General features: G+C 41.5%; 1 protein-coding gene across 1 annotated transcript in view; it reads left to right on the forward strand.

The window, feature by feature from the left end:
- ankrd27 (ankyrin repeat domain 27) overlaps nucleotides 1-18,403 on the forward strand; it is a 45,631-nt gene extending 27,228 nt beyond the window's left edge. Inside the window, exons 23-24 of the mRNA XM_022251598.2 lie at nucleotides 4,251-4,426; nucleotides 12,402-18,403. Coding sequence (XP_022107290.2) covers nucleotides 4,251-4,426; nucleotides 12,402-13,490 — 1,265 coding nt within the window. The 3' untranslated portion in view covers nucleotides 13,491-18,403. The remainder of the gene's footprint in view (nucleotides 1-4,250; nucleotides 4,427-12,401) is intronic.
- Nucleotides 18,404-20,433: the final 2,030 nt, after the last annotated feature.

The following is a 20,433-nucleotide window of genomic DNA, read 5'->3' on the forward strand; positions in this document are numbered from 1 at the left end:
TCGCTCGGTTCTCACACATTTATCTCTTTTTGTTTTTTTTTTCATTTTAAGTAGAAGCGACTTGAATTGTTGGAGGGTAAGGAAGTTGGCAATATCTTGGATTCAAACGGCTCGCTCAGTACTTTAATGGGGAATGCATGCAGCCAATCGCTTTGATGTTGGATGTTGGAGACATTCAAGGGCGGCATTTGCTCCGCAACTTTAATTGCCACGTTTTCTGCACTCCTGTTTTTCATGTTCACATTTGTTTGACTTCATAGTGTGCCGAATATGTTTAGAGGATCATTAAACTGTGTCGTTTGAAAGCAGATACCTCAGAATCTGCTGAGGATCTGTCTGGGACAATCCCCTCCAAGCCGAACAAAAGAGGGCATTTTTTTTGGTACTCACCACATGTGGCGCGTGCAAGTATATGCCCATTTGACGTGGAGCACACTGAGTATGCGTAACTATCGGTAATTTACTCAGGCATGTATGGTCTTTGCGTATGCGCGGAACGCGTGCAAGACCTCGTTTGGATAACCACTTGTCTTTCTTTTCGCTGATTGGGGGCGCCCTTCAGAGGTGTCATTAATTGTGTAGCTGAACATTGTCAACAAACCTCGGTCTCATTTTCTTTTTACTCTCCCCCGATTTGAACACATTATCACGTGTTCTCTATCTGCCAGAAACTTCTGCATGTGCACTGCTGGAGGCTAGAGTTTTGAAAAGGCACACTGAGAAATTCAAAATGGGTGACAGTGAAATTTGTCAGATTTGGTTTTGAAGAATTTTGTGTGTACATGTTAATGGGTGTCAGAGGCTCCCAACTGAAATTCTGCCTTTTGATACTATACGGTAGTTGAATAAGAAAAGAAATCTTGGATTGAAAATCAGCAGTGAGTTTGTACATGTAAAGGCTTATTTGCAAATTGTCATGATGCAGTTGACCTTGTCTAAGTCCAAAATTCATTGAACTGAAAATGGATCCCTATATTGTATGAACAAGTATGTGCATCTAAGTGCGTACTTTCAGAGTGCATCAAACTTTTCTGGCTTTATTGACCCGTCTCCAAGCTTGTAGCCCCCCAAGGCAGTGGTTTTTCAGGACCTGGTTTTTTCCCCTGTCTCTGCTTGTCACTGTGAAGAATTCTGTTTGTCTATCTGTCACCCTGTCATTAAAATACAAGTACATGCCACCTTTCTGTTAACCGGTCTTTTCCCCCTCCATCCTGAGTAAAAGCTTTCCAGGAAGTCTTGTGCAAATAGCTTGGTTAGCACTTGTCATGTCGCACCTGGCAAGGCAAATGTTGCTGGGGGCGGAATCAGGTCTCCCCCCCCCATCTTCGCTTCTGCCCCAGGGTCCCTGAACTTCTCATTCAGGTTGAATTGTACGAGCACATCAATGTCATTATGGCATTACATGACCATGGTGGACCCATCGATTTGCCTGCCCTGTTGTTTTTGCTTTTTGGTTTTTGAGCCCTGTCAGAATTGTCTGAGTGGGCGTTGATGCCTCAGGATGAATTTCCAATAGAAAAAGCCAAAACAATGATAACAAATGACAAAAACCTAAGACTCCCTTCCCCTGCCCCCCCCGCCTTCCACTTTGTGGCCGTCCGTGGTCCTTGAGAGGCTTTTATTGATCTGAGATGATGGGGGTTTGGCCAGGGAGATGAGTGCAGGTGTGAAGGTTTTCCTAGTTTTGTAAGATCATGCTTGCTGTTTATCGGATTATTAGCCGCTCCAGCACCTCTTCTCATTAACCCTTTTTTGGAATGCAGACTCATGAATTTTTCTTTTTTAAATCTTTACTTTTGATTTGATTGCTTGGCCTGTGTCGGAGCAAGTGGCTGGAGTCAGTAGGGCATGTTTTTTTCTGTGGGAAATGATCAAATGGGTGAAAAGAAAACAAAGCAGGATCCTACATGTATTTGAGACATCTGACCAGAATGAAAACAAAGCAGGATCCTACATGTATTTGAGAGATCTGACCAGAATGAAAACAAAGCAGGATCCTACATGTATTTGAGAGATCTGACCAGAATGAAAACAAAGCAGGATCCTACATGTATTTGAGAGATCTGACCAGAATGATAACAAAGCAGGATCCTACATGTATTTGAGAGATCTGACCAGAATGAAAACAAAGCAGGATCCTACATGTATTTGAGAGATCTGACCAGAATGATAACAAAGCAGGATCCTACATGTATTTGAGAGATCTGACCAGAATGAAAACAAAGCAGGATCCTACATGTATTTGATAGATCTGACCAGAATGAAAACAAAGCAGGATCCTACATGTATTTGAGAGATCTGACCAGAATGAAAACAAAGCAGGATCCTACATGTATTTGATAGATCTGACCAGAATGAAAACAAAGCAGGATCCTACATGTATTTGATAGATCTGACCAGAATGAAAACAAAGCAGGATCCTACATGTATTTGAGAGATCTGACCAGAATGAAAACAAAGCAGGATCCTACATGTATTTGAGAGATCTGACCAGAATGAAAACAAAGCAGGATCCTACATGTATTTGATAGATCTGACCAGAATGAAAACAAAGCAGGATCCTACATGTATTTGATAGATCTGACCAGAATGAAAACAAAGCAGGATCCTACATGTATTTGATAGATCTGACCAGAATGAAAACAAAGCAGGATCCTACATGTATTTGATAGATCTGACCAGAATGATAACAAAGCAGGATCCTACATGTATTTGATAGATCTGACCAGAATGAAAACAAAGCAGGATCCTACATGTATTTGAGAGATCTGACCAGAATGAAAACAAAGCAGGATCCTACATGTATTTGATAGATCTGACCAGAATGAAAACAAAGCAGGATCCTACATGTATTTGATAGATCTGACCAGAATGATAACAAAGCAGGATCCTACATGTATTTGATAGATCTGACCAGAATGATAACAAAGCAGGATCCTACATGTATTTGAGAGATCTGACCAGAATGATAAACAACTAGATGGGAACTGTCAGACTTGTCAAGAACAGAGTACATTGTAAATGGCATACTGAATTGGGAAGATGTGAATTTTAGTATTTGGTTTCTTGCTTGGCCAGGTACATGTATGATTGAATTGGTTAGTAGGAAGCAGTAGGTTTGAGTCATACAATGTACCAGCACCTGAGCAAGCTTTTGAATATTTTGTAGGGCATACCTTAACAACAGAGGTGCAAGTTAGTGGATAGTACAGTAACTTGACCATGTTGACTCAGCAATGACCATTATTATGCCAATAATACGTACCAAAGTGGTTAGGGTTCTTGACTAGTGATCAGGATGAGGGGGTTTAAATCCAGACTCTGGCCATAAGTTGTGGTCTTGTACATGTCACTTTGCCACTAGTTGCCTATCTTCACCCAGGAATGGGAACCAGGTAACAGGCTGGCGTCCCGTTCGTGGGGGGGGGTATTTTCATTGTGCTCCGTGATGAGCCACAGTGGCTGAAGGCATATACAATGAAAATACAAAACGTGTCTGGTTTGGCTGAAATTTTGCAATTGTCTGCAAAGCTGTAGATGGGTAGAACTCCCTTTCCATGTATTCTCTGCCTTACCCCCCCACACACCTCTGAGAATAAGAAAGGAACCAAAGCTCATTCAAGGTTAATATGGCAGTGTTGTAGGCCAGTCCATCACATGCAAGGCACCTTTCATTCAGTCTTTAAGCCAAGTCACTGGCTGTCTAAGTGAACCACTGTCAAAGCACTCTCGTCCACCCTTGCTACCGGTGCATGTATGTAATAAATGACTGCTTTTGTGGACGGACTCTAGGCTGGACCTGTGTAAAAGGACTTGCGATGAACTTGACTTAAACCAACAGTCAAGTTGAATATAAAAAAAGTTTTAAAAACTAGTGAATTATCTCATTCTTTCAAATAGGTATCAGCTTAAATGCATCCTGCTCAGGACACTACCAAACAAATGTTTGGGCTAAAAAGAAGTACTTTCTGTGTGCCTGCAACTCTTGTGCGCGGCGGCAGAAATGTCCCTACTCGTGCACACATACATGTTGAGCGGTAAAAACATTTGCGATGTCAGCAGATTGAAGCTGCATGTAGTCATGGTAGTGTAGGTGCTGAAATCCACCTGGATTGTGTAAAGGCTGTCAGAACATTGAGCACTTTAAAAGGGAAATTGAGCTGGTGTTGTTTTATTTAAGCGTCCGTGTCATTCACCTGACCTAATTCCTTCATTCTGTGGTACCCTGTTTATACCGTTTGGCCCAGCAGGAACGGCAGCGAGGCACGTCAGCCCCAAAGACCTCTTTTTCTCATCGGGCAGCGTGGAGATGCAGCAGCTCCAAGCCCTCAATCAGTCTGTGAGAGCCTTTGACAAATCCAAGAGATTGCGCCGTTCCGTCACCCAAGACAGGAGCGAATCCTCACTGGAGAGGTTGCGTCACCAGGTAAGGCCAGTCGGGATCACAGGGGCCTCGCCAGGCGCAAAACGTGCTTTTAAAGCTTCAACTGACTGAAATTATTAAAGACTGTGCGTGCCGACAAAAAATGGGTATAGACTAATCCGATAAGATGCCCAAACTGCGGTGGCAGCGCACTCACACACACATTCTTCAGCTTGATGTGTGCATGCGTTTGGCAAATCACGACACCCTATTGGTCGAAGAGGCATGTAACGCGCGCGTACCACCTGTCCACGAGCGTTGTGCCACCGCAGTAATGGCTTCTAATTCTGGTGGCTGAATTATGCTATACATGAAGTTGCATATGGAATTCAAGCTATTGTCAGTCACATTGTACATGTAGATCTTGATGGACAGCGTGAAAACTTCATCCACATTTGGACCAGTTGTTTTAATATGTTGTTATAATTTCAAATGTTATTCTAAGAATTTTGATATTGCTTGAACCTTAAATGACATTTCATGTTGCCGTTTTTGGTTTGTGGCAGTGCATTTTCTTTTGCTTTCAAAGCTTCTTTTCTTCACTGAGGCTTGTCTAACTTGAAAAATGGACATATCTCAGACAGGTCCATTGTACATGAACCAAATGAAGGCTTTCATATTCTTACCCTTCCTGTAGTGAACTAAGCCAATTTTGATTCTCTTTGAGTCTGGTGTTTTGTTGGGAGTAGGTTACATGTCCGTGTATCTACATGTATGACTAAGTTTGTGTGAGCCAGATTTATACATCTTAGAGTTTGTGCGAAGCAGTTATGATGTGTGTGTGCACGTGTACATTGTAAATTTGTTTGGGGCAGTAATGTGAAAATGTCATCCTGGGTGTCAAATTTTGTTTGTCATGGAAAATGATCATGTCGGTGACTGTTTGAAGGCAGTGATGTCAGAAAACAACCCACGTTAACAGATACATGTACATGTAGCAAGGCGCTATCTTTATGAACATGTACATGTACATTACATTTGTTTCATGTATATTTAATTGTATGCCAACCTCAGGGAGATTTTATTTCCTATTACCTGATTACGCGTATACCCCCAAAAGAGAGGTTGAAAAGATGTCGGGCTGTTACCATGGCAACAAATAGCAGTAGCTTAACTTGATCCTTGTAGAGTCCAAATTTCAAACGAAATCTCAATGGTGGACACTTCTAACAAAGAGTTTACATGTACATGTACATGTAGGTCCAACTTTAGGAATACGTATTAAAGATCCTTCCAGTGTTAGTCTGTCACCCTCAGAATTACCTTTTTTTTCAGATTGAACAAAAGGATGATTGTTCTGTAGCATTCTAAATGGCAGTAAGGACTTCGTAGAATATCAGTTGCCACACCTTCAGAAGCATGTGCCTCACATAGGCATCATGGATTTGCCAGTGAAGTGTGAACTTTATAAGGGATAACATGTTTTGATATTTTGCGGTAGACATGAATTTCCAAGATCACTGCACAAAACAGAGCACTCCTGATCAAATTGTTACTAACATTTAAAATCTCTACCTGATAGAGATAGACACCTCGGCTAGATTCATTGCGCATAAAATTAAGTGTCAGTGATCTCAACTGCAAGTCCGTGTCAGCCAAACGTACATAAGTGCAGCCATCCAACCCAGGTACCCCCCTCCCCCAAGGCTACAAAACTGCCACCCCAAAAATCGCTGAGGCTCAATCGGATTGGAGGGGGGGGAGGAAATCCTCCGAGAATAGCCTGATTCAATTAGACAGGTGCTGATGGCCGCCTAATAAGCCACTAGCTTGGTGCGAACAGCATGACCGAGGCCACAGGCCTCTCGATTAGGCTGGAATGGCCCAGCGGCGCATGGACGGCAAGATTTTATTAATCAAGTTGTGGCTGAGACGATGCCTTCCAACTGCCGTATAATTACTTGCTTTTCCTCTTCATTGACCCTGTGTTGTGTGCTTATGGTTTTATATTCCAAACGCAAACTTGAATTACATGTACATGTATAGTACTACATTATGCATGTATGTATACTTACATGTACTGTACATGTACAGAATACATGCACATGCAGCTGGTGTACCATACCTGTGCGCAGTTGAGCTTAAGAATACATGTACTGGGAGTAGTGCACTTTTTCTCATCCTTTATGTGTACATGTGACACTCAAGGACCAGAGCTGCTTATAGAGAGAGTTGTGACATGAGTGTCTCAATTAGTGGAACCAAAATGGTGGATTATGCACCAGTGTTTGTGGACAGTTAGCATGTGTACGATAGGTGCATGCAGTACTGCACAAATAACGAATAATTTTGGTTCCAAAGTCTGAAGCTGGCTCTACACAAATCAGTCTAGGGTCGACAATTGAGAAAGACCCCCCAGGGTAGGTCGGGATTTGAAATAAAAAGGGGTAAGGATGTTGAAGAGCAGTTTAGTAAAAAAAACCCACAGTATACTGGTAGCCATATTCATACATGTACAAACTGTATAATTTGTAAAAGTCTAGTCTGACTGATTTGCCTATTAATAATCATTGGTCTACCTTTGTCCATCCTGTGGGGAGTTTTTTTTCGCCAAAACACAATCGCTGAAAAATTTGGAATTGTAAGATTTTTTCAAGGCCAGTGTGTCACAGTTGGGTATGACTTACATTCCCCCAGTACCTCAGCAACCTGAAAAAAATGTGTCAGTGATTTAAAAAAAAGTACATCCCTCACTTTCACCTTGGTGTGACCCCATTCACTTTCCCCCCAAAATATTACCTACATCTACATGTAGCTCAGGCCTTGGTTTCTTCCATGGCAAAAATTTATGTTAATGCTACCGGTAACATACCCTTTTCCTTCAGGTCATCCCTCTTTCTGTCTGGCTGAATTCCCGTCTTCCTTTTCACCACACAAGTTGTTCTTCTGAGTCACTGTCTTTACTCATTGTAGCTATATGTACATGTGTAATGCCACGTTAAATCGCAGATTGGTATGAATATAAATTTACTATTTTACACATATTTCCACAGAGGTGTGAACAGCAAGATACATGTAGCATGTACTTGAGACTGATGTTAAACCATTGTAAAATTACAATTAGGATTTGGACAGATCAGAAGCGCTGAGGGGAAAATCTACATGTAATCTAAGGAATCCAGGATCTGGTTCTCACTTGCCACGTGAGCAAAATGATCAGTAATACAGCCCGTTGACGGATAGTGTGCATTTGGGCAAGTCCAAGCTTCAGGTACCGTATGTCATGAGAAATAGGTTTGTGGGTACACCATGGAATCAATCTCTTTTGGGTGAGGTGTGGTTTTCAAAAGAACTGGTGACTCTTTTAAAAACCACATCTTCACCCAAAAGAGACTGATTCCATGGTGTACCTGCAAACCTATTTCTCATGTCTCTTCCACCATGCAAAGCTTCAAATCTTACGTAGCGTATGTCGCCGGTGTAGAGTACATGTATGGGTTATCACATTGCTAAAAGCTTCCTCACAAGAACAAAACACCCTCAAGGGCTGCTGTTACTGCTTGTTTGAAATAATATCAAGTGCAGTAAAACTCTGTTTTAAGACATTAATTACAGTGGGAAGGCGGCCGTCTTCAGACCAGTTTTAGTCTGACAAAGTACCGTGTCAGAAGGAACTGCAAAGGTGAAAGGCTTTAAGGTGTGGTTGCTCTGTTTTTTTTTTGTGCTGACGACATTTTAACGTCAGATTCTCTTTTCTGTTGTCTGGAGTACAAGCCTTTGGGGCTTGACTCAGTAAATGTATTTGCGCACGTTTGTGAGGTAACTTGCACACAGCTGAGAGTAAGAACATTGTGCATGTATGCTTATTGGCTTGTCTGAATCCATGGGAAAGAAATCTCACACTGCCATTTTCTTGTCCCGTATTAAAGGAATTTTGCTGTGATTTTCTTCATGAATACACTTGTTGTATTAAGTCTGTTAACATGGAAGTCATGAGGAGTGTCTTGAGATGTGCATGTACATGTACATGTATATGCACCGCCTATGCAGTGAAACATTCGTGGCATCATCAACAAAAGATATAATGCTGTACAGGTAGTGTTCCCAAGTCTAGCCACATGGGCCTTTCATAAGACCAGTCCTATGTAACAAGGTGAACGGTGACAATGACTTTGCCACAGGTCATTTGTGGCTTTTGACTGGGTGAGGGACTGGACTACAACACGGTACATGTACATGTACGTACCGGTATACGTGATGATTTGTCGATTTTGTCCTAGCACTTGGCTGGGTATGCCTCAGACGTGTGAGATTTTCCCAAGTGCCACGTTTCACACTCAAATGCCAATTGTTCCCAAGCGGCAAGGCATTGAGCCCAATTTGACAGGGGATGCGAGTGATTAGGTGTAACCCAATCCTGAAACTGAAATCATCTGCCCAGTCATCGCAAGCGATGTCTCTATGTTAAGCAGTGTCATTTTTTTTTCTTCAGATTGACCATAACATCTGCATGTTCCAGAGGCATTTCTTTCCATTGACAGTAGTCACAAGTTTGCCATATTGAATCAAAGCAAGGTTTGAAAGCATGAAAGTAACGAAAGTTCATTACGGCTTAATGGCATTTATGATAATGACTAATGTAAAATTTGTGATCAATTAAAGGTTTTAAGCAACATTTTTAAAAAATGCAAAAAAAAAAATGAAATTGAAGCATGGAACCCAAAATAGCCTAACACTGTCCCACTTGACATATTATACTGAGTAAGACAGATTTGGGAACATGATCATAAATGGCTTCCCGGTGAATAAGGTTTATTTAATTGGTTGTGTTATTGGACTGTTCTCTCTCACCTTTGTGTCATCTCTTGGTAATACAGTTCTGTGAGTTTGTAGTAATTCTGTCTCTTGGCGAATAATTCATTTGCTTTTTTGGGGGGTCTTTTTGTGACTGGTTGGTCTGTTGGTTAGTCTTAGTGTTATTTTCTTTTTGGAAGTAAAAGTAAAACGAACTGTGAAGACTCTGATAAAAGCAGAAGTAGAGTCATGATAGATGGGATGCGATGCGATGCACCCTGCCTTTATTGGAAGTCATCCATTTACATGTAGTTCCGTCAATGAACGAGGGCTCTTGTGCAAGAGGGATGGAATGAGACCTGAAATATTAATGAAGAACTGCAAGGGGAGGGGGACACAGTCAACAAAGAAATCATTTGCAACTTAATAAGAAATCCACTCAGGGGAGCATTCTGGAAAGTGATTGAAGATCGTGGATGCAGCCATACCGTACCTCCGAAGGGTATTTGAGGAATGGGAGAGAAATCCTCGGTATTAAAATATTGCGCTAGTTGCAGGTAGCATTCAGGGTCGGACAGTGAACTGCTTAGAAAAGCAATGGTTAGATGTGCAGCACCACAGTGTCGCTCAGTCTGTAAAGGGGAACACCGCATTTATGACATTGCTGGGCATTTGTCTGAGCTCACGCTTGAATGATGATGGGAGTTACTGGGAATCCCTACCATGGCGGTCGGGTAGTAAGGAGATCAGCTCACCATCCTCCACTCTAACCAAACCCCCCCCCTTAAATTTCTAAGCTCTTTAATTGATAGAGGTCGGCTAGGGCAGTCGGTTATTGCTCTCACTGCATGTTGACTCGGTCCCCCCCCCGATTCATTACACTAAGTGGGGTTTAATGAAATATCGGCGGGGAAATTATTTCTGGCAAAAGGCAACTGGGAGGTTTTTTTATTTATTGCGGAGAAGAAAGGTGTTACCTGTGGGAAGTGGATGAGGTTGTATAATGGATAAAGTGATCATGTGCCAATTAATGTTTGCTTTTCTTCTTGTGAGCTCGACCCTAGGAAAACCTTGTAACTTGATTGCATCTGAGAGTGATGTGGCTTCTCCCAACTGCAATTGAATACATGTAGTCCCCATAGTTGGACACACAAGGAAAGTTGTATAAAGTCTTTGCACCGTAATTCAAAGATGACCCAAGTGCCTTTGTGATACTTCCATGTGTACTACATGTACATCCAGGATTGTGAAGTTTTCTATTGTTTACATTGATAAATTCTCTTAAAGCTGCTAAGTTCTAATTACACATGTACCAGGGGAGGAAACCTTAAAAGCATAACTCAAGTTAAAGAAAGGCACATGTATAAGGTTTCACAATGTCAGTCTATCCCGCTTCATTGCATTTTTGAAGAAGTAGTTTTTTCAGCTGTAATCCATTAATTCACTATTCCCTGGTATGATAATGTTTCCAGCAGACCAACACTGCTGTACACATCTTTATTTATTGTTTTCATTTTTTGTCCTTGTTTGTTCCCTGGTTAATTACAGGTTTTTTCAGTCTGTGGCAGTTTTTTTAGCATGAGTAGAGTATCAAGCAAATATTGACTCATATGCAGCAAGGTATGAGACGGAGAGAACCCCCCCTGCTTTGTGTTGGTCATTGTCTCGCAGGAATCTGGGGAATTCCTTTCAGACATCTTGGGGGGATGTGTTAAGTAAAAATAGTCTGGAATGTGTATAGGGATTGGACATGTTGGGGGGGTACCCCTCTGTCTCATTTCTTGCTGGGTATATATTGACTGCTCTGAGTGGTGCAGTAAAACTAGCATCCATGGAGAATTTTATTTTGGAAAATGGAATGCTCCGTGGATCACCGAGGGAGGCTAGGTTTACTACTTCACAAGATAAAGCAGTTGACATTATTTTTTAAAACATCTCTCCCACAGATCCTGATTGTTTTAAGCAGTAACAGACATGTACATGTATCAGTGTAATCTAACTACATACACATATATATAAATACCGGTAAATCTACATGTACATTAGTTGAATAAGACATTTGAATGAGAAATTTGAAAATTTCCCAGCACGTTTCCAAACTACATGTACATCTTAACAAAATGTTTTAACCCAGCTCTGTAGTACTAGTGCTTCAGCAAGCGTGTGATGCTCAACACGCACACCAGTATGCATTTGCACACAGTGTTGATGGCCATATTACTTTGGTTGCTACGGATATACAGTATTTCTTTTGCTCCGTCCACAACAAAGATAGGTATGAGTAATTTAGCAATGCCATGTGACTGGCTTTCATCCAATTAAGATACAGAATCTGTGGGTGAGATGTTGTAATGTTACGTACATGTACTCTGTTAATTTCTGGTAACAGTGCCAAGAAATTGTGGGAAAAATGATGTGAAATTCAGTTGTTGGGGTTCGGACGGACCATGTACAGATTGTCTGAGGGAAATGTTTGGAATCATATCGTAAATGTAGACCCAGTAAGTACCAGTACACCTCATTGTCACGATCGTACCACCCAGAATTTGTTGGACATGACGTCAGCCTTCACCTTAAGGCTGAGCATTTTGTTTAGTATCACCACAGGTTATTTTAATGCCCACATCTTTAGGAGCTTTTCTGCTGAAGTCCGGTGTTAATGACAGAAGGCAGCGCAAACTGACAACTTCTTAACTCTTTTGCCTAATTGGATCAAAAGCGTTTTTGCATGTAGTAAGCGAGGGCCTCTGCATTGATTGCAAATTTCAGAGTGATTCCGCCATTGGATTTATACCTACTGGTACCAGTAGATTGGAGGGGGGGCTGAGGCGTGAACAGAATCTGAATCCTGACCCCTATTTTATAAAATCTCTTTTGTAGAAATAGCAAGAGAGGCTCATTCCTGGCAATACATGTAGCTGATATTTCAGTTTATTGCATATGAAAACAGGTGATGAACCCAGGTAATCTGAGTGTCAGCCACTTTTAAAAGGAGACTGCATGCACCCAAACAATGCCAGATTCATGTATGTGGGTGCATGCAAATTTTATGCAATCTTGTGCACTAGCCAAGTGGGCATCATCTTGCGTAATTGACACTCGTCTTCAAGCATCTGTCACATACGAGTAGCTCATGTGATACGGGCAGACCGTAATGCCGCCAATTACTCAAAGTGTAATAATTATAAGTAACGTAATTTATTGAAGATTTGTTTTTCCCTCATTTCTGTGCTTTCCCTTGCAGTATTCCATTGAGCACTTTGATCGCAGAAAACTAAGGCATGTCGCCACTGTCGACAAGAGCCAGCCCATGCATATAATAAGAGCACCCTCGCTTGATGAGGCAGAAGCTCCCCGGCAGGGTGTCGAAAGCTGGATCTCAGGAAACACTCAGCACCAGGAAGGTTCGAGTTGGGCCGGAGGGGAAGAGGATGAGGCCACCGACCACACGCAGGATGGGATAGCTGAGGAAACCAAGGATGGTGCGACAGATACAGCATTGACCAAAGAACCTCATGCATCTGATCGAAGAAGAACGATAGAAGATGATGGCTCAAATTTAAAAAATCCACAAGTGGAAAAGGAGACTGTCCAATCAAATGCATCTACCTTTGCCAATTTGAATGCCAGCAGGAGTGAACAAGACTGTGTTAAAGCTGAGGAGCATCTTGCCATCAAAGATGACGCCAACCCTCTCCAGGAACAGGAAGCAGGGGAGAGCAGATCTCGCGCAAAGAAGCACAAGTCTATTGTTTCGTTTGTGGAACCTGAGACAAGGCATGATCCCGGAGAGCCAACCAGGGAACAGAGGACTGAGGGGATGGTGGTTGGAGGTAGTAAAGCAGAGCCTGGAGAGGTTTTTTCTGCAGAGTTGAGAGAAGATAATGGAGCAGAATCGGCTCTGGTTGCTACAGAGGTGTCAACAGCTACAGATGCCAACGCATCACTGAGCACCGACGCAGTTGGGGGTTCCACTCACCAGCTGCCACCACTAACGGAGATGCAGGATGTCACGGCCACTTTCCACAGTATCCCAACCTCGCCTGGGCACCGGCGGATAGGGTCCAACGTCAGCTTGGACGAGATGACCTCGCTGACTCAAAGCATGAATGCATACGCCGAGTCCTTGCCACCGTCCTCCCCAACTGGCGGATCAGGAGACCTCGCCGAGAGCACAGTGGGCTTTGTGGAGGCGTTGAGAGGCAAATCCAGGGAGGATCTGTCAGATGCAGAACGTTTAGCACAGCAACGGGAGGCTTTGATGAGCAGTCCACTGACAGACTCAGAAATTGATTGCATGGAGCCATTAAACCAAGATGGCCACATTAGCTAAGTGCATTGAGGGCAATTGATTTGAAAGGCTGAAGCTGTAGGAGCAATTCATATTTAGAGGGCGCAAAATAAGTGCAAGCATGTACTGTACTGCGTGAAAGGTTTGACCTTTTATGACCTGGTAAATACACATGGCTAAACCCAATCAAACAAACTAATTCTATATCTTTTCCGGGATTTTCCAGGACTAAGATATTAAAATTTCCATGTCATTTTGCAGAAAAAGTTGATCGGATTATAAAAGAACTGGAAGACCACCATAGCCGCTACCATAGACTGACAAGGATATCCTGTAAATGTGTAATCATTCCATAATCACATCAATAGCCTCTCATCAAATATAACCCTGGCATGACCTGATTTGTATGACTTTTCTATGACTTTTTGTCCTATGAAAACAGGATTCCAAGGACACCCTATTTTTTCCCAATATTCGAGGACTTTCCCATGATTTTACAGGGAAAAATTGTTCCCCAGGACCTTTAAGGATTTCCATGGCTGCTGGAAACCCTGCTGTAAATCATCATTTTAACACTTTTGCAACTAAATCAGCACCTCCTCCCCCTCCCTCTTCTTGGAAGATTTCTTGTCTTCATCAACTTGGATCAATCCAATTTGCTGGATGGCTGTCGCACCTTCAGATTGATATTGTGGGAACAGCATAGCGTAGTTGCAGATTTTTGCAAACAGACCTCTTCAACGATGGGGCCAACTTACTGTAAATTGCTCCTTTCATCAGCTACTGGTGGGGACAAGCTACCTGTAAGCTAAAGGTATCTTTTATCAGGATACCAAACCCGAGGTTAATTGAGGTAACTATGAAGTAAAGTAAGCAGAAGAATGCTTCTGTCTATCGGTAAATCCTTTGTACATGTAGTTTGACCAGGCAACAGTGCCCAATTTCATCGTTGTGCTTAATGTGGAATTTCGTGCTTACGGTCAATTTTCTATGCCATCAGGTCTAGCATTAAATATTGTGCTAACCAAGAAAGCACAGAATCCCTCACGTATGAGATTTGCACATGCGTGTTGCTCACATTTGAATGCTAACCAGTGACATACGTGTATGGTAATTGTTACCGCAGTAATTGTCACCATAGAATTTTCTGCTTGAGTTACATGTACATTTTCTTGCTTAGAGTAAGTAGAGCTGTTAACGTTGAGGTCTGATTCTGCAGCCAAGTCCTTTGCTGAAGGCAGGCATAGTTTCAATCAAGCCATGACACAGATGGGCCAGTGTCGCTTTTAACGCTTTATAGTAATTGGGTCTTAGACCTTGGTAGCGTATCTGAATATTTTGAAAAAGCATGTTAAAAATATCTTACACTAAACGGAGCTGTGCTTCAAAACGTTTATATTCCGGAAAAGTATTGATGTGATTTTTCACTCAACAATGGGTACTTCAGCATAAACCCTCAGCCTAGTCATTTTGAGTATTTTACAGAAGCACGGTATTCATTGTTAGGACTACATGTACCTTTTAAGAAGTATTGGACTTTGCATTTGCAAGCACTGTGTGCGCGGTGTGTGGAATGCCTCAAGGAATGTTGACACGTGACTTGTTTATAGATTCATGAATTGCTCATGACATTACTCGGCTATCTACTTACATGTCGGTTTTTGGAACCTTTTAAACCCCATTGGAAGATTTGGAGGCATAACTGGAGGTTTTTGTTTGTTTTCCTACTGGCATTGTAAACCATTTTATCACAGATCAGTCACAAGCAATCTCAAATCATGCAGTCTCTAGTTGAGTCACAGCAGACATTAAAGATCAGCCACTATTGGTTATTCACAATTTCTCGTTTTATTAAATTTAAGTTATATTTAAAACAATTTATCATGTGAAAAAACTAATTGAAAATTGCTACTGACGTCAAACGCACGAGTTGAAGTTCTTCATTTCAGGCAAAATGAAAACAAAAGTCGTTTGGAGCATCCAATAGAAGCCCGTTTTGATGATGTTACAACGGTTCTGCTGTTATACGACTGTTTCATCATTTTGGGGTGAACGTGCCCGCGTGCGTGAGCGCTGTGCTTGCCCGAAAATAACTGAATTAAACGAGTTAGGACAGTGAGAGAGTTGGAATTGCTTTAACTTCAAAACAATGTTGATCGGGCAAGTTAAGGTGATGTCTACGCTGGATGATACAGTTGAATCGCCCCAATTTGAACCGGAGTAAAGTCCCGATGAAATTTAGGCAGATGGTTGCGGTAATTTGCTGAGAATGGCCGGCGAGGAAACAGACAGCCTACTACATTGTAGGGCCACAAGGTCAAGAAACTATGGAGGAACGAGAGCAGCAGTTTATATGACATAATCAAATCGCTACATTTGTTTGCCGCCCTCATCGACGCTTTTTTATTTTTCTCAAAGCATTCTCGCGGTGGAACTGAACCCTCCAAATGACGGTTTCTTTTATAAATGCAAAGAAAAGCTACCTCCCTAGTCATTATATGGGTAATAATGACCAATTCCCAGTTGAAACTTTTAAAAGCAGTGTGAGTGATCTTTAATAGTCAAGGAAATGTGACAGTAGCATTCTTGTCAAAGCGAAAAAATCTCTACTTGTGAAAAAGCGTGTTGGCTGATTAGACTAGTGATTTGACTTGTGGCCGACTGGTACATGTATACGTAATTGGCTGGCCGGGAATGCAACTGTATTTTTTTGTTTTGTCCGATTGGTTGGCAGTTTGTTTACTGAATCCGAGAGCAGTTTGATCAGTGCTCCTGGGTTTGTACACATCGAAAAGAAGGGCTTACCATTTAGCTTCCTAACACGGCAAGTATGTTAACTGTGATATCGGACAGATCGGTCATTTCACTATTTTCGAAAATGACAGTTCCTGCTGAATCCGTTACACTAATATAATGCAGAATTTTGTGTCATTTATACCCTTGCTAAAGGACTTGGGCAAACGGAAACAGCCCCTTTAACAATGAGTTGAAAACGTTGTGACATTCAAAACGTGTTTCGAGGCTGGGTATTTTGGCTGTTTTGCCCACATTTTATAGAATGAATCTTTCCATTTTATCGTCACCTAATTTCACATTTGAAGTTCTTTGCATTTGTTGGACTCAGCTGAAACACTTTTAAGGAAGTGTCCTTATTAGGTAAGGTTTTGAAAATTGTTTTGAATGTTTATTAGTTATTGGATGCTATTCACAGAACGCATGCCATTGTATCAAAGAACAGAGCTTCTCACATTGAGGTTTTTGTATAGAAGTTTCAATGAAATAACCTTTACAAAAATTAACTAATATAAATATTGACTAATGATGAAATTGCCTTAACTTCTAGAGACAGTGACCCAAAGTTACTTGTATTTGTTTCGAATTATATGGAAATTATTTTTTTTACGCTGCAATTTAATTGCAATATTGATTCTCAAGGTAAAGTTTTTGAGGTTTTGCCGCCTTTAATTACAATGTATATTCCTTTCTTCACGTGTTGGCTTTTAGTTTATTCGTCTAGATATTCACTGTGTTAATCCTCTTTAAATTTGATCCTTGATGAGATACATGGTATGCTATTATGTAAGAATCTTACAGGCATTAATGTTTCTACATAACTTGTCGACAACTCTGACCATGAACTAACGATCACAAACGGAGGAGCAAAAGGAGCAATTTTTTTTTCTACCTGTGTGCAACCGGTGTTTTGATTTGTTTTATTGTTTTCGTCTTGGCATAAGTCATGCTGAATACCTCATGCTGAATACTTTGCAGTCTGGATGGTGTCAATGAAAAACATATGACGTTCCTTTCAGAATATCACTTACTCCTAAAGGAGAGTTCACTTAGTGTCACCGGAAACGTTCGTCTCATGTCTTTCCGTGTAATTCACATATAGCTTAGGGCCTACGGCTTTTGAAAATGATTAACTTCACGGGATCTGTTTCAGTGTCGCAAGAAAATCTGCCCTGGTCTTTCTTCATGTCACGAAATTCCGTTATTTATTATTGTTGTTATTATTATTGGCATTATTTTGCCTCTATTTTTTCTGCAGTTGATTGTTAGCTCAAGACAACCACATAAAACACATGCATTTGTGTACACAAAAGTAATTTGCCTCTGTCACCTTAGAACCTAATACGCTTAATCTAAATTGTTCCTGATGGTGCACCTACCTTTGAGTTGTTGAAACTTACTCGTTTGAAGTAACGTTTCTTAAATGAGAAGGGTATTCGGTGTTTTTTAAAATTCTAACCAGATTGTTTGACTCTAGTGCTTGAGGAATGCATGCAAGAGAATGTTACATTGACCCCAATGACCTCTCGCACAGACGGCTTCAGTTCACTCACTGATCAAAACTTTCTCTGCCGGTTGGCGTTGCAGTGTCCGTGAAGGATATTAGGTCAACCCTTTTTCATTTTCCCCCGACAGAACACTTGATTTTAAACCCCTTTCTTCATATTGCTCACCCGTGTCACACCAACAGATAATCAATCTTGATCTCCAGTGGTTGCTAGCACCACTTGTTTCAACCTAGTGCAGGGAAATTAACCTTCAATAAAGGATAGATCATTCTAAGTAAGGAATCAATATTCGCCGATTGGTGCAATAATATGTAAATATGGTAATTTGTTTACAATTGCATTGTCTACCGCTGTAAAACTGCTGGACTAGTTAATTACTGTCACATGCAAATACCAATCATATATTATCAAATCAGATCAGTGTTCCGATTTTTCTTGTGAATACGGGCATTCAACTTGTATCAGGCTGTAGCCCGTTTTAGTAAATTGCGCCTACGTGTACGTGTTTGTATTGTTGAGCCATTTATGGAAATTAACAATATCGTTTAATTTACAGTTATTCTTATTTCATCTGAAATTTCACAACCACATCTTGCAAAAAATTAAAATGTGTGCAGGCCTCCTCTTCATAGACCTGCGTCCATCGTAACCTTATCCACGTTGAAAATCTACATTCTGTCCTGAGTTGTGTTTTGGGTCTTGATCGACTAAGTTGTGCACAAGTCCGTTATATGAAAAATGGTTCAGCTATACTAGTTTATGCATGAGTTGCGAAGAAAGCTTTCGTAAGTCCGAAAACAAAGGCACTTTGCTTCCGTGACTGGCTGATACATGTACTTCTAAACTACCAACCGACCAACAACGAGGACACCTTCCCAAGTTACAAGACCCCCTCTATGAAAGTTGAATTTTAGGACGTCAGAATATCTTCCTTGTGTACAGTCTGGCCACTGTCGAGCCGAATTTCTACTGTCCAAATTGTGTTCCGCTGTCCTGCCTGATATGCGCATGACCCCTTAGACGTCGTTGAGGCTAACTGCCAGCAGTGCCATACTCTGGCGTAAAATACCCCAGGAAGGATTGGTTGAGTCACCTCTCATCTTCACAAGGTGAGAAGCCATGCGGTGCGCCAAGGCCACAAAGTGAGGCCAATAGCAACGAGTACATACCACGGTCTTCTCTACTCGACCTAGAAAAAGACTTGGCTCTTGATACTGTCCCGAATACCATCACATCAGTTAAGCAGAAAGCTGGCAAGATTTTATACTTACCGGCTGGAGCCACAGGATATCGAATCCCTACCGATTCCTCAAAGTTTGAAGGCCTATAGAACACAGGAGTATATTAGTCCTTCAATCTTCATAGCCCTATCCAGTGTCACTACCCCATCCATGGTCAGACTTCTAAAAAAAAGATTCTTTATTTCTGCATAAAACTTACTGCATGTACTACCTTCGAGTTAGAGACTGCGTGTAAAATTACGTAAGTACGTTTTCAATGAAATGAAATCTTCAGGGATGAAAGAAATACCATCGGCTTTATCGTGTGAACATTGACTCTGTTCGCGGTAATAAAATTCGTAGGTGATATGGGTATCACATTACTCCCTTGACACCATAATGAGTTAGGCTTACTCGATGGTAACACCTTGTATTGAGATTGTTTCCATTGAACTAATGCAAAAGCATTGTACCCATTCGTTGCACCTATTTTTTTTCTTTGTGCCGAAGCATGTCGGCTTTGGAAGAACCGACTCTGAAATCCCTCTTTTCCATAGTTTCAACTCAGTTGTCAAGCAGCTACGTTGTTTGAAAGAACAGTTGGTCTGTCGATCGGTCGGTATTTTTAATAGGAATATCAGCTAATCGCGTAGGCAAATGGGCTTTTATGGGGACTCTTGCAAGTTTTCCATCCTGACCTTAGGTCTACCACATGTAAAATACTTCTTCGTAACTAATGCATAAACTAGTCAATCCAGATGGGTAGCAGATCCTTTGGTTACGTTGTGGACTCGTGCATCAACTATTCTGTCAATTTTTTTGGGCTGTCCTTTGTTGTAAGCCCTATTGCTTTTGTGCATTATGCGTAACTTCGTCAATCAAAATCCAGCACCCTGTTTGCGATTGCTTGATTAAGTATGTTATGAAGACATACGGGCACAACTTCTGTTAATTAAATAGGTATTGCCACCTGGCACTACCCGCCCCGAACGGGACAAAGAGAGGGCGCAATGTTAGTGGTAACGGAGGCTCCCTTGATGGGAACTGCTGTGATGTTATGATGGCGTCGCTACCCACAACACGAACACTCCCTGCCAAAATGGCTCTTTTCATCAGATGAGAGATGTTTATGCTTAGGGAGGGTTATAAGTCAAGAGCTGTGAATTTGTGTGCATCCAGTAGAAAATCAGTCATACACTATATAAACATGCTGAACCAGTGTCCGCTCACGCGGGTGTTTTTACCCACTGCACTGGAGCTTTCATGATTCAAAGTCGCGGCTCTTCTGTGATCTTCCAAGTGCCATCTACATGTTCGTGTAAGGACCGCAACGCATGCGCATTAAATGAACTTGTGATGTCGCGATGACTTTTCCTTCCTCGATGAGAATACATCTGCAGCCAATATCTTTTCGGAATGTAGAGTCGCCATGTACATGTGTGGTTCCGCAAAGTCGTAGAATCA

Source organism: Acanthaster planci, linkage group LG06 (genome assembly GCF_054643075.1).
Source record: "Acanthaster planci isolate LZ-2023a linkage group LG06, COTS_SCS, whole genome shotgun sequence".
NCBI lineage: Eukaryota > Metazoa > Echinodermata > Asteroidea > Valvatida > Acanthasteridae > Acanthaster > Acanthaster planci.